The sequence below is a fragment of the Capra hircus genome, chromosome 15 (assembly GCF_001704415.2).
Source record: "Capra hircus breed San Clemente chromosome 15, ASM170441v1, whole genome shotgun sequence".
Taxonomy (NCBI): domain Eukaryota; kingdom Metazoa; phylum Chordata; class Mammalia; order Artiodactyla; family Bovidae; genus Capra; species Capra hircus.
Window position 1 is genome coordinate 20,758,048 of NC_030822.1, and position 14,986 is coordinate 20,773,033.

Here is a 14,986-nt window from a genome sequence, read left to right on the forward strand (position 1 = left end):
TTATATATATACAAGATCAAGGAAATATGTAATTTTTTCAAGAGACTTCACGAAAAAAAATTATACAAATGGCTAAAATCACATTAAAAATGAGCTTAACACCATCAGCCATGAGAAAAATACAAAACCACAGTTAAATCACCATGAACACAGGAGAATGTGCAGTGCAGTGGATCTCAATGAGATAGGGAGGTTTGCAATTTTTACAACCAGGAGACATTTTCAGTTGTTACTGGCATCTAGAATGCTGCAAACCATCCAACAATGCACAGGATAACCCCACAGAACAATTATCCTGCCCAAAATGTCAATGGGGGCAAAACTGAAAAACTCCTAAGAGATTAATTTAAAGAGACTAATAGCATCAAATGACAGGGAAGATGTAGAGCAACTGGAATTCTTGGATATGTTACTAGAGGGGACGAAAAACGGTTCATTCACTTTGTTTGACGTTTGACAGGTATTACTGTACTAAGTGCAAATAACCTGTCAAATTAAATGCCAAATGGCTTACAAGGCTGTGCATGATCCAAAGCCAGTGTACTTCTCCAGCCTCATATCTCTGTTAGCTAAGGCACAAGAATGATACAGTACTAAAAAATTTTTCCCAAAAGTCTACTTGATTTTACTGACAGAAATCTTAAAAGTCCTGAGACAAAAGAAACCTTAACATCATTTAGCTCAACTTACTACCTAGAGCAGGGATAATAATACATTCTTGACAGTGAAACATCTACTGTCTCACACTGTTACGGCAAAATCTCACAGATCTAATAAAAACTTGAGGAACAACCCATGTTATAAAAGTAATGATCCTCTACTCTTTCTGTAAACTGAGTTAACTGGAGATGATAATAGTTACTGATTTCCTTAAGAAACCTCATAATATAAGCCGAAAAAATTAATATGGTAGTTTAGAAAGATACTATCTCTTTATAAAAACCACAACCCATTTCACAAAGGAATGAAATCAGTGAAAAACAAGTCTTTAACTGGCCTAAATCAGTATTATTCAATAAAGATATAATGTAAACTATAAATGCAAGCCATATATGTAATGTTTACAAAGAAGATGGATGAAGTCAATTTTGATAATACATTTAGGGTACATGTGACCCCATGAACTGTAGCCTGCCAGGCTCATCTGTCCATGGAATTCTCCAGGCAAGAATACTGGAGTGGACTGCCATTCCCTTCTCCAGGGGATCTTTCCAACCCAGGGATCAAATCTAGGTGTCCTGCCTTGCAGGATGATTCTTTACCATCTGAGCCACCAGGGAAGCCCAGCAATTCTGATAGTATATTTACTGTATATGTATAAAATATGTAAAATGGCCAATATATCCAAAACACTGTCACTTCAATATTTAATAAACATAAAAATTTTAGATTATTTTATATTATTTTTCTGTACTAAGTCTTCAAAACCCAATGTCTGTTTTATACTTATAGAACACCTCATTTTCAGCTAGCGAAGTTTCAGGTGCACAATAGCCACATGTAGCTAGTGTTGATAGAGAAGGCAATGGCACCCCACTCCAGTACTCTTGCCTGGAAAATCCCATGGACGGAGGAGCCTGGTAGGCTGCAGTCCATGGTGTCGCCAAGAGTTGGACACAACTGAGCGACTTCACTTTCACTTTTTACTTTCATGCATTGGAGAAGGAAATGGCAATCCACTCCAGTGTTCTTGCCTGGAGAATCCCAGGGACAGGTAGCCTAGTGGGCTGCTGTCTATGGGGTCACACAGAGTCGACATGACTGAAGTGACTTAGCAGCAGCTAGTGTTGACTGGATGCTAATGTCGCTTACTACATGACACACTTCATGGAAATTCGCATTGATTATTTCATTTAATACAACTTGAGGTCACTCAGTGGTAAAGAAACTGTCTGCCAATGCAGGAGACGCAGGTTTGATCCCTGGGTGGGGAAGATCCTCTGGAGAAGGAAATGGCAACCCACCCCAGTATTTCTTGCCTGGAAAATTCCATGGACAGAGGAGCCTGGCGAGCTACAGTCCGTGCTCACAAAGAATGGAACATGACTTTAGCCAACACAAGGAACATATAGGGGAAAATAACTTGCCCAAATTCCCAAGGTTAGTTAGTGGCAGAATCAGGATTTTAAACAACCAGCATGACTCAGATATGGTCCAAATCACTATGCAATCCCATCTCAAATCAACTTCTTTTACAATATTACTGAAACTTTCAATTAACCAAATTAATACTTTTGATTCCTGCTTTGATATTATATATTCATTGTACAGAAACCTGTATTTCTGGTCACATAAAACCTGATTTTCCCTCTGTAATACAGAATCGAAAACAAAAGACTTACCGTTAAAATGAGTTTTTGATACTTTTGTTTTAGGTCTGACACACTTGCAGATGGGTCTGCTCCCAGAATGCTGTACCAATCCTTTTTTGGTATCTGCTCAAATGCCATCATACCTTGAACAAGAAGTGGTCCTTTTCAGATCAGCTGAATAGAAATATTGACGACAATTCATTACTGTTTGCGTATACCTGGGAAATAACTAGGTACAGCTTCCCTAAGTTCTGTAATATTAAGTCATCATAATAATGCAAGAAGAAGCAAATATTTTCATTTGAAACGACCCAAGAATTTCACGTTTAAGTATACAGACAAGTGTGGAAAAATCTGTTAGATGTTTCATGATATACGCTTGTATATTAAAGTAACGAATATACAACAGCGTAAGAAAAAAAAAAAAAGAATTCAATAATAAACCAGAGCGGTCGATGGCCCTCTAAGAAAGGTGTTTCTGCTAGTCTCTTGGTAAAAGCGACACACAACAGGCACTCACTAAACATACTAGAGTTTAATAAGTGTTTATAAAATGAGTAAATATTCTTTAAAAGCAAAACGAGGAATTAAAATCAATTTGGGAGCATTCCCTCTTAATGTCTCCAGTTCACTTGTTGTCTTTAGGTTATCTTCAAAGAATAACACGCCAAATAGCCAGTCAGCACTGGCAGGTGGAGAGCAACAGTCCTTCAGTTATTGGACAGGCGTTCAGATCTCGCAAAGAGCTCCTGAAACTCTTCAAGGACGTGACAGCCCTTCCGAACCGAAGAGAACCCGCCAGGAGCCCCAGAACCAGGCAACTTCTTCCCATAGCCGCAAACTCAACGAGACATCCGGGGCTTCCTCAAAATTGGGACTCGGAAATCCACTGCACTCACAGTGCCCTGTGTCCCCCAGCCACAGACTTCGTACCCTCTCTGGATCCACTCGATCGCAAACTTACCGACAGTAAAGCCACTAGAGCCCACTCCTAACCTGCCGTCTGCCAAACCTCGGAACCGGCTTCTGCTTCCGCCGGAAGTCACTGACCTAACGCGGTCAAGTTTCCAGCCGAGCCACAATGGCGGAGGCACCGATCGGAAGCGCCGCTCCGCCCTCCTGACGCGGTCGCTATGGTAACCCATTCGCCTCTGCCTCAGGAGTTTACCAACAGTAAGTGCGGGCGCGGTAGGAAAAGGTTTCCTTCGCCTTGTTCTAACTCGCTCTTGTCCTCGCTCCCAGACTGTCGTTTCTCTCCTCTTCCTCAGCGAGTACCCCCAGCACCCGCCTCCAAGCTTCCTCCGCCTTCCTCAAAACTTCCCCCACATAACCTACCCACTGCAGCTCCCTGTCCTTTCCCGCTTGACGACTGCAGTACTATGACGGGGGATGAGGGGTGGGGGGCTACGGTGGGGGTACAGTTGGGATTAGAGCGGGTGGAGGGCGATGAGAAGGGTGACAAGAACTGATTCCACCCTTCTCCCTAGACTTCCTTTGGAATGTTCTCATTTCAAAACTAAGAGAACTAAAACCTATGCTGAGTAAAAAGTTTTTGTTTTCTTTTTTCTTTTTTTGAAAGAGATGTTCAACTTAATTATTTCTTTTAGATTTTACTTTAGTGGGTTACCATGTCCTTTTCAAGGGGATCTTCCCAACCGAGGGATTGAACCCAGGTCTCCCATATTGCAGGCGGATTCTTTACCATCTGAGACACCAAGGAAGCCCAAGAATATTTTTGTAGGTAGCCTAGTCTACCTAATCTGCCCAACCCTGGAATCAAACTGGGGTCTCCTGCATTGCTGGCAGATTCTTTACCAGCGAGCTACCAAGGAAGCCCAAAGTTTTTCAGTTTTAATATTTTTTTGGAAGAGATGTTCAACTTATTTCTTTTAGATTTTATAAACTAACTTGAAAAAATGAAAACTTTTCAAAGTCCTTTCACACTCTTATGGGCTTCCCTGGTGGCTCAGAGGTTAAAGCGCCTGCCTCCAATGCGGGAGACCCGGGTTCGATCCCTGGGTTGGGAAGATCCCCTGGAAAAGGAAATGGTAACCCACTCCAGTATTCTTGCCTGGCAAATCCCATGGACGGAGAAGCCTGGTAGGCTACAGTCCATGGGGTGGCAAAGAGTCGGACACGACTGAGCGACTTCACTTTCACACTCTTAGCAAGTCTTCCTATTCTCAGGGCAACTGTGACATCGTTCAAGCTCACAGAAAAGGCAAAATAAAATGCTCACTTTGAGGTAGTTATTGGGTACTCCAAATGAGCACTTTCCTCTCCCTGTCATTCATTCTGTTCTTTGCTTTTACTGTCAAATCTCTCTGCTGCTTACCTTAAATCTGTTGCAGAGAAGCAAATCCTGATTCCATGTTGGTACTGTTTCTTTGACTTGTTTTCGCTGCTTCTGTTATAATCATACAGAATGGCCAGCCTTAAAGAATCCTGCCCCTCTGCCTGACTGTTAAACTAGAGTGCCTTTGTTCAGAACCCTGTCCACCCATAGCTGGCAGAAAGGAAGAAATTAACAAATCCCCTGCCTTCAGCTTGCCGTTCTGTGAGATGTTTGCAATATTAATGGCTTTTTAAACTTTTTCCTCACCTTCCCCTATGTTTGATCTATAAAAGAACCTGGCACCCAGACCCTGTAAAATGGTTATTTTGAGGTGCTAGCCTGCCATCTTCTCCATCAGCTGGCTCCCAAATTATAGTCTCTTCCTTGCCTCAACCTCTCATCTCCTGAATTGGTGCCTGTTGTGTGGCAAGCAGAGCAAGCTTGGACTCGATAACATTGACAGTTCTTTCTTGCATTTTACCTGGAGGTCAAAACTGCATCTTCGTTCTCCACAGAATGATATAAATTTCACTTGGAAATATTAAGTAGTTTTGTTGATGTTACTCCTTAGATTTATTTTCACTTTTTTAAATCTACCAAATATCCATTTGAGAAGCATTCAAGAAAAACCCTAAGCACACTGGAAAAGATATTTTTATATGGTCAGTTATTAAATGATGGTTCCCTGGTAGCTCAGCTGGTAGAATGGATCTGTGATACAGGAAACTGGGGTTTGATCCCTGGGTGAGGAAGATCCTCTGAGAAGGAATTAGCTTATCCACGCCAGTGTTCTTGCCTAGAGAATTCCGTTGACAGAGGAGCCTGGCGGGCTAGAGTCCCTGGGGTCGCAAAGAGTTGCACATGATTGAGTGACTTTCACCAAACTATAACTGAATGTGGTCCAGAATGTGGTCCACTGGAGAAGGGAATGGCAAGCCACTTCAGTATTCTTGCCTTGAGAACCCCATGAACAGTATGAAAAGGCAAAATGATAGGATACCAAAAGAGGAACTCCCCAGGTCATTAGGTGCCCAATATGCTACTGGAGATCAGTGGAGAAATAATGCCAGAAAGAATGAAGGGATGGAGCCAAAGAAAAAACAATACCCAGTTGTGGATGTGACTGGTGATAGAAGCAAGGTCCGATGCTGTAAAGAGCAATATTGCATAGGAACCTGGAATGTCAGGTCCATGAATCAAGGCAAATTAGAAATGGTCAAACGAGATGGCAAGGGTGAACGTCGACATTCTAGGAATCAGTGAACTAAAGTAGACTGGAATGGGTGAATTTAACTCAGATGACCATTGCATCTACTACTGTGGGCAGGAATCCCTCAGAAGAAATGGAGTAGCTATCATGGTCAACAAAAGAGTCTGAAATGCAGTACTTGGATGTAATCTCAAAAATGACAGAATGATCTCTGTTTGTCTCCAAGGCAAACCATTCAATATCACAGTTATCCAAGTCTATGCCCGAACCAGTAACGCTGAGGAAACTGAGGTTGAACGGTATTATGAAGACCTACAAGATCTTTTAGAACTAACACCCCAAAAAGATGTCCTTTTCATTATAGGGGACTGGAATGCAAAAGTAGGAAGTCAAGAAACACCTGGAGTAACAAGCAAATTTGGCCTTGGAATGTGGAATGAAGCAGGGCAAAGGCTAATAGAGTTTTGCCAAGAAAATGCACTGGTCATAGCAAACACCCTCTTCCAACAACACAAGAGAAGACTCTACACATGGACATCACCAGATGGTCAACACCGAAATCAGGTTGATTATGTTCTCTGCAGCCAAAGATGGAGAAGTTCTATACAGTCAACAAAAACATGACCAGGAGCTGACTGTGGCTCAGATCATGAACTCCTTGTTACCAAATTCAGACTTAAATTGAAGAAAATAGGGAAAACCACTAGACCATTCAGGTATGACCTCAATCAAATCCCTTATGATTATACAGTGGAAGTGAGAAATAGATTTAAGGGTCTAGATCTGATAGATAGAGTGCCTGATGAACTATGGACTGAGGTTTGTGACATTGTACAGGAGACAGGGATCAAGACCATCCCCATGGAAAAGAAATGCAAAAGAGCAAAATGGCTGTCTGGGGAGGCCTTACAAATAGCTGTGAAAAGAAGAGAGGTGAAAAGCAAAGGAGAAAAGGAAAGATATAAGTGTCTGAATGCAGAGTTCCAAAGAATAACAAGAAGAGATAAGAAAGCCTTCTTCAGCGATCAATGCAAAGAAATAGAGGAAAACAACAGAATGGGAAAGACTAGAGATCTCATCAAGAAAATTAGAGATACCAAGGGAGCATTTCATGCAAGGATGGGCTCGATAAAGGACAGAAATGGTATGGACCTAACAGAAGCTGAAGATATTAAGAAGGGGTGGCAAGAATACACAGAAGAACTGTACAAAAAAGATCTTCACGACCCAGATAATCATGATGATGTGATCACCAATCTAGAGCCAGACATCTTGGAATGTGAAGTCAAGTGGGCCTTAGAAAGCATCACTACGAACAAAGCTAGTGGATGTGATGGAATTCCAGTTGAGCTGTTTCAAATCCTGAAAGATGATGCTGTGAAAGTACTGCTCAATATGCCAGCACATTTGGAAAACTCAGCAGTGGCCACAGAACTGGAAAAGTTCAGTTTTCATTCAAATTCCAAAGAAAGGCAATGCAAAAGAATGCTCAAGCTACCTCACAATTGCACTCATCTCACATGCTAGTATAGTAATGCTCAAAATTGTCCAAGCCAGACTTCAGCAATACGTGAACCATGAACTCCCTGATGTTCAAGCTGGTTTTAGAAAAGGCAGAGGAACCAGAGATCAAATTGCGAACATCCGCTGGATCATGGAAAAAGCAAGAGAGTTCCAGAAAAACATCTATTTCTGCTTTACTGACTATGCCAAAGCCTTTGACTGTGTGGATCACAATAAACTGTGGAAAATTCTGAAAGAGATGGGAATACCAGACCACCTAACCTGCCTCTTGAGAAATCTGTATGCAGGTCAGGAAGCAACAGTTAGAACTGGACATGGAACAACAGACTGGTTCCAGATAGGAAAAGGAGTAGGTCAAGGCTGTATATTGTCACCCTGCTTATTTAACTTCTATGCAGAGTACATCATGAGAAATGCTGGACTGGAAGAAGCACAAGCTGGAATCAAGATTGCCGGGAGAAATATCAATCACCTCAGATATGCAGATGACACCACCCTTATGGCAGAAAGTGAAGAGGAGCTGAAGAGCCTCTTGACGAAAGTGAAAGAGGAGAGTGAAAAAGTTGGCTTAAAGCTCAACTTCAGAAAACGAAGATCATGGCATCTGGTCCCATCACTTCATGGGAAATAGATGGGGAAACAGTAGAAACAGTGTCAGACTTTATTTTTGGGGGGCTCCAAAATCACTGCAGATGGTGACTGCAGCCATGAAATTAAAAGACGCTTACTCCTTGGAAGAAAAATTTTGACCAACCTAGATAGTATATTCAAAAGCAGAGACATTACTTTGATGACTAAGGTCCGCGTAGTTAAGGCTCTGGTTTTTCCTGTGGTCATGTATGGATGTGAGAGTTGGACTGTGAAGAAGGCTGAGCGCCGAAGAATTGATGCATTTGAACTGTGGTGTTGGAGAAGACTCTTGAGAGTCCCTTGGACTGCAAGGAGATCCAACCAGTCCATTCTGAAGGAGAGCAACCCTGGGATTTCTTTGGAAGGAATGATGCTGAAGCTGAAGCTCCAGTACTTTGGACACCTTATGCAAAGAGTTGACTCATTGGAAAAGACTCTGATGCTGGGAGAGATTGGGGGCAGGAGGAGAGGGGGACGACCGAGGATGAGATGGCTGGATCGCATCACTGACTCGATGGACGTGAGTCTGAGTGAACTCCGGGAGATGGTGATGGTCAGGGAGGCCTCGTGTGCTGTGATTCATGGGGTCGCAAAGAGTCGGACACGACTGAACGACTGAACTGAACTAAGAACTGAATGATACAGAAAAGTTTAAAAATCTAAAAGGAAAAGTATAGTTTAGTTTCTTCATAGGACTTTGTCATGTTTAAAGGCAGACACCACCACCTTTCTATCAATACTAAGTCAGAAGATCTGATTTTCATGACTGGTTCCAACTTTCTGTGTAGCCCTGCTACTGCTGCTGCTGCTGTTTCTAAGTCGCTTCAGGCATGTCTGACTCTGTGTGACCCCATAGACGGCAGCCCACCAGGCTCCCCCATCCCTGGGATTCTCCAGGCAAGAGCACTGGAGTGGGTTGCCATTTCCTTCTCCAATGCATGAAAGTGAAAAGTGAAAGTGAAGTTGCTCATTCGAGTCCGACTCTTATCGACCCCATGGACTGCAGCCCACCAGGCTCCTCCGTCCATGGGATTTTCGAGGTGAGAGTACTTGAGTGGGTTGCCATTGCCTTCTCTGCTGTGTGGCCTTAAGTATACTTAAAATGACAGAACTGTGTTATTCTGAAGACCTTCTTATACAGTACTATCAGAATGGCAGTGCTTTGAATTTCTCTAGCCCTCAAACTACCTTTTTCCACTGCATAGTCCTTTGTATAGATAATTATACTCAAGCCCTTCAGTTTTTATAGAAAGAGCACTTTATTTTGATTTATGATTGTATTAGTGTATTATCTCTTTTACTGCCTTTTTGAACAAAATTCTGAAAATTCTAATCACAGTATCTCAACTTTCTTGTATTATTTTTTGATATAGAAAGAGGTACACTTTTTTGTCCCCACCAAATCCCAAGTGTTCTGTCATTTCATAATAACATATTTTAGTTTACATCTGTAAAGCATACTTTAGTTTGCAACTTTTTATTTCATCTCCACTAAGCCATTAAACCTCAAAAATTACCAATAATTCATTGATATTATCCAAATCTAGTGCTTGTTTACATTTCCCTAGTTGTCTCTGAATTTTATTTTTATGGTTGGTTTGCTTGAGTCAGAATCCAGAATATACATATTGCATTTGTTTATTCTGTCTCTTAAATATCTTTTAAGCTATAGCAGTCCCAATACTTCACTACTCCCTTTTTTTTCTTTTTTGCCTTTAGTTTATTGAAAAAACAGATCAGTTGTCTTACAATATGAACTTATCTGTTTATTTATACCAGAATCCACTTTTTAAAACACTTGAGAAATCCTTGCTCATTAGTCTTCCTTCATTTTTTTCATTTTTTAGAGCACTACTGTTCAATATAAGTACAGTGTAAGCCACAAATGCAAACCACACAGATGATTTTAAATCTCCTAGTAGCCATATTAGAAAAATAAAAAGAAACAGATGAAAGGGATTTTAATAATATATTTATTTACCAGTGTATCCAGAGTAGCCTCATTTCAAAATGTAAACAATACAAAAATTATTAATGAGATATTTTACATTCTTTTTTTCATACTAAGTCTTCAAAGGCTGGTGTGTATTTTACCTATACAACTCATCTCAGTTTGAACTCGCCACTTTTCAAGTGCTCGATAGCCACATCTTACTAGTGACTACTTTATCAATCACAGGTCTAGGGGATAAGGTCCAGCATTCCTCCCCAATATGATCCCAGTTTTCCAGCTTCATCACCTAGTACCTTCATACATAAAGCAATTAAACAGTTGAATATTTTCTCGGTACTTCATAATTTTATTTGGATGGGTCTCCTTGCTTATAATACCATACCTCTTTTCTTCCTCCTATCAGTTTTACTCCTTCTTTAAGTCCTGTCTCTTCCATCAAGTCTTTTATGATGGCCCAATCCTTAGAAATTACCTTCTCTCAATTTTCAGAGCAGTCCTGGGTGTACTCCTCTTTTGTACTTATCCTATCCTACAGAGTATTGTTATACACTTTAGATGTGTTTTCTAGTTTCCTGATTGGATTGTAAACTCTCTGAGGGTAAGAACACCTCTTAGAGAAACTAAGCACCAGCTTTTATGCCACATTCTCTGGGGTTCTAAAGATGTATATCTACAATAGGTTTGTTTCTCACTGTTTTTAGAAGGTAATATATTTATTTTGTGTAAAACCAATATAGCATAAATATAAACTATGTTAAAAAGCATGAACTCTGGGATCAGACTCATAGGGTTGAATCCAGATTCTGCCTCTTACTGGTTATGTGAAAACTTGACGTTAATCTCTGCACCTTAGTTTCTTCCTCTGTGAAACAGAGATAATAATCGTATTGCCTTCAGAGGTTTATTGTGAGGATTAAATGATATAATGGTGGCTGAAAGTAGTAAGTACTCAGTAAAGAGTAGATCAGTCCTGGGTGTTCATTGGAAGGACTGATGCTGAAGCTGAAATTCCAATACTTTGGCTACCTCATGAAAAGAATTGACTCATTGGAAAAGACTCTGAAGCTGGGAGGGATTGGGGGCAGGAGAAGAAGGGGACGACAGAGGATGAGATGGCTGGATGGCATCACTGACTCAATGGACATGGGTTTGAGTAAACTCCGGGAGTTGGTGATGGACAGGGAGGCCTGGCGTGCTGTGATTCATGGGGTCGCAAAGAGTCGAACACGACTGAGTGACTGAACTGAACTGAACTGAAAGAGTAGATATTGTGATTATTATTAATAATGAACTATTTGTTACTCAGTTTTGATACATCAGAATATTAAGAATTCATAACAGAATTTTAGGAATTTCTAAACAAAGCAAATGAAAGCCACAGACTATTGAATTGGAAAAATGAAACCAAACCCAAATGTCTGTTGAACTGTAGTTTGCCAGATACGTTAAGTGCACAGGCAGAAACCTCTTAATTCCCGAATCATCAACATCTAGCATAAGTGAAATAGGCATACATCAAATATTTAATTTCAAGATGATTCATCAAGTGCTATATCTAGAGTTAGATGTAGATGAAGAGATATAGATACAGATACAGATACAGCATACAGATACAGATGCAGATACAGATACAGCATACAGATACAGATGCTGATACAGTTACAGCAATCACATTCTTTCTCAATTTGTTGCCTCAGCCCTTTGCCCATGCATAAACTTACTCATGTCCACCATACATTAACAAATTCTTAATCATGAGATCATATTTGTGAATTATGCTTCTTGTGGATATTTGTAAAACATTCAGCATACTTCTATTAATTATTTCTTATCCTAGGATTATATTTACTTGGCTCTTTCCACTGATTTCATTACCAACTCTTCTTTCATATCCTTGATCTTATTTACCTCTGAATTGTAAGATTTTTCCTATCAGTTAACTAAGCTATATCTATTTTTAAGTACTGCAGTATTGTGGTTATATATGAAAACTAGATGACCCTCCCTAGGGCAACCTGGAGTCTATTAGCTAGTAATGAATTAAAAACAAAAGAAGACACAAGTACATAGTACATGCTGCTAAGCTGCTAAGTCACTTCAATCGTGTCCGACTGTGTGCGACCCCATAGACCACAGCCCACCAGGCTCCCCCATCCCTGGGATTCTCCAGGCAAGAACACTGGAGTGGGTTGTCATTTCCTTTTCTAATGCATGAAAGTGAAAAGTGAAAGTTAGGTTGCTCAGTCGTGTCTGACTCCTAGTAACCAGGCTCGTCCATCCATGGGATTTTCCAGGCAAGAGTACTGGAATGGGGTGCCATTGCCTTCTCTGACATAGTACATACATAGCCTTCATTCAACTATTCATTTACTCAACAAATATTTATTGTACACTGTTACAAAAAATACAAGATAGAGTTGGCTGTAGCTCTATCAAGATCTTAAAGTTTATTTTGGTAGACAAGCAACTGAAATAACTGTGCAAAGTGCTATGCCAGAGGAAATAAAGGTTAACTGTGAGTTAATAACTTGTGGTTATGTGAATAGAATAAGGCAGATTACTTGAATGACTGAAATCCTTGAATCAAAATGAGGCTAATCCAGGAAGATATATGGAAGTGTTAAGTTTTAAATAACACTCTGACAGAGAGGAGAGATGAATGGCTGGAATTAGAGAAATTTCCTCATTTTCTTTTTTGGCCAGTTATCATAAAGCTTTAGACAGTATTGAGAATCAGCTCTAATGAACAATCCTACCTCACCTTTTAGAAATAGTTTTTCAGTTTTGTGTTTTTTCCTTTCTCTGGTTGTCTTTACTTGATCTATTCTCTCTTTTGTTTTTCATCAGTAATCATCAGTGAACATTCACTGGGTTTAAGCAAGGCAGTGCACTAAGCAGGGGAGACCAAGGGGTAAATACTTTTCACTGTCACCGTACCTGTGGCTGTGTTTTTCCCGTGTGTTTAACTTTGGTCGTGTCAGTGTTCTTTCAAGTTGGTTTCAGATTTCTCAAAGATCTTCAGTTATTTGGAATTTTTGTTCTTGTCTTCCAAGCTTCTTCACATCTCATGTTTTAATTGTTCCATGAACCTATTAACAACACTGAGTATAATCTATCTTCTGTTTCTCTTTAGTAATCATAATAAATACCAACTTATTATTTCCCCATTCACTTTTTATATCCCTTTCTTGTGCCTGATGACCACTCTGAAACCTTGTAATAATCTCTTCAAACCATGCAGTGATATGCATTAATACGCTCTAGCATTTTAGTCTTCCATTTTAGTTTCTTAAACCTGAATTTTTTTAAAGTTTATTTTATTTTTGTCATGTAATTGACTCATAGAAGAAAGGTTAATTTGAATGATCAAGGGGTGTTAATTTGTAGGTTAAAATGTGTTAAACAGTTGATATGAAGTCTGTTTAAGTCAATTAGAGTGTATAATGAAGATGTTTCTGGAGTGTTATGGAACCTTTTGAAGTCAACTTGGAATTCACTCCTATGTGTCAACCATAGCACCTGGCTAAACATGCCATTGCATTTAGGTTCTTAACTGTGGGTATATTCCAATGTATATGAATAGGTCTATACACTTACAGAAATTTGACTTTAAGATTCTATGTTTTACTATAGAAAATAAATTCATGATTTAATTAATCAAATTTCATTAGCAAAATGAAAAACATACTGTGAAAGTGTTATCTTTGTTACTGTATTTTTTTTCTAAAATAAAATGCAACTGAACTCAGTAACCAACAAAACATTTCTACATTTTCTGTTTTTAAAACTAGATTAGCATCATTATTGTTGACTTTTTTTAACACTAAGTACCTCATATTGAAAGAGACCATACAAAAGACATATAAAATTTGATATACTCATTTAAAGGAATGACTTATTTTCCCCTCCAAAATTATTTGAAATAATATAATGAAACATTTTAGTGTTGGTACTATCTTTTAAATTTTCAAAATAGATAATGTTATTTTGCAGACTTTAATGTTTATATGCTGTTTCAATAGTTGAATATAATTTTGCGTAATGATAGGTATATTTAAGATGAGTGAAGCTTTGCAACTTCAACAGTTCAAATCCACAGAGATGTGAGGGTAAAAAACAAATTTTAAAACAGATTCTTCCCTTAGCCTCAGGATTACTATAGAACTAGTTTAATTACTTGTGTCAGTTTACTAGCAATAAACACATTTAGCATTTCAACTTCTTTCAACCATTCATTTTAATTATTTAGAGAGTGATGAAAAACAACTCTTACATGCTAAAGGGATTTCTGCAATGATGGATTAGATGCCAAAATAATAAAACCACATAGCTTAAAAAATATACTGAAAAATAGATGTTTTCTGATGAATTTCCACAAAAAAATCATATTTTTAAAATATTTTAAGCAACTCATAGTATTACTTTTTAATCAACTGTAGACATGGCATGAGTATAGTCTTTTGTTGCTCATTAGCAATTTCTTTAATGAGTTTTTTTTGTGTGATAGATAGTTAAAGTAACAGACAAATGACAGATTGTTTGCCTTTAATGATTTCCCTCTTTCAAGCCCATTACAAAGCAATTAGAAATCTGACAGCATTTTCACTCTGCATTACTGATCATCTAAAGTGATGAGGAATGAGAGGTGATGAATATTAATTGTATATTTTCATATGATTATCATAAATTATTACCTTGTCTGATGTGCTGCAGGTGAAGCGGGAGCGTAAGAGAAAGACAGATATATTAATTTGAAAGACTATACGACTTCTTTTAAATATTTGTCTGTAGTGTAAATTCTGATCTGCAGTGTTAGTGTCTATGAATATTAAATTAATTCTCTTCAGTTTATAGCTACATTTGTGGTAACTGAAATAACTTTTCAGTACAAGAAAAGGAAAAATCATTTCATAGTACAATAGACATGTATGTATTTAAGTTCAGAATTTTAAGAAACTAATTTAGAAAATGAAATAGTGAATTTTGTTGATATACATATATGCAATATTCAGATATATCAT

General features: G+C 38.8%; 2 protein-coding genes across 5 annotated transcripts in view; one reads left to right on the forward strand and one right to left on the reverse strand.

The window, feature by feature from the left end:
* Positions 1-3,364, reverse strand: part of DNAJC24 (DnaJ heat shock protein family (Hsp40) member C24) — a 76,719-nt gene extending 73,355 nt beyond the window's left edge. For 2 of the 4 annotated variants that reach the window (XM_013969800.2, XM_005690035.3), the window contains exons 1-2: positions 3,277-3,364; positions 2,343-2,486 (exon numbers count right to left, since the gene is read on the reverse strand). In XM_013969800.2, the coding sequence (XP_013825254.1) occupies positions 2,343-2,453 (111 nt within the window). In that variant the 5' untranslated portion in view covers positions 2,454-2,486; positions 3,277-3,364. The remainder of the gene's footprint in view (positions 1-2,342; positions 2,487-3,276) is intronic. The other 2 variants (XM_005690036.3, XM_005690034.3) reach the window with 1 other exon arrangement.
* DCDC1 (doublecortin domain containing 1) overlaps positions 3,413-14,986 on the forward strand; it is a 96,815-nt gene continuing 85,241 nt past the window's right edge. Inside the window, exon 1 of the mRNA XM_005709613.3 lies at positions 3,413-3,485. The gene's annotated coding sequence lies outside the window, so the exon portion shown is untranslated. The remainder of the gene's footprint in view (positions 3,486-14,986) is intronic.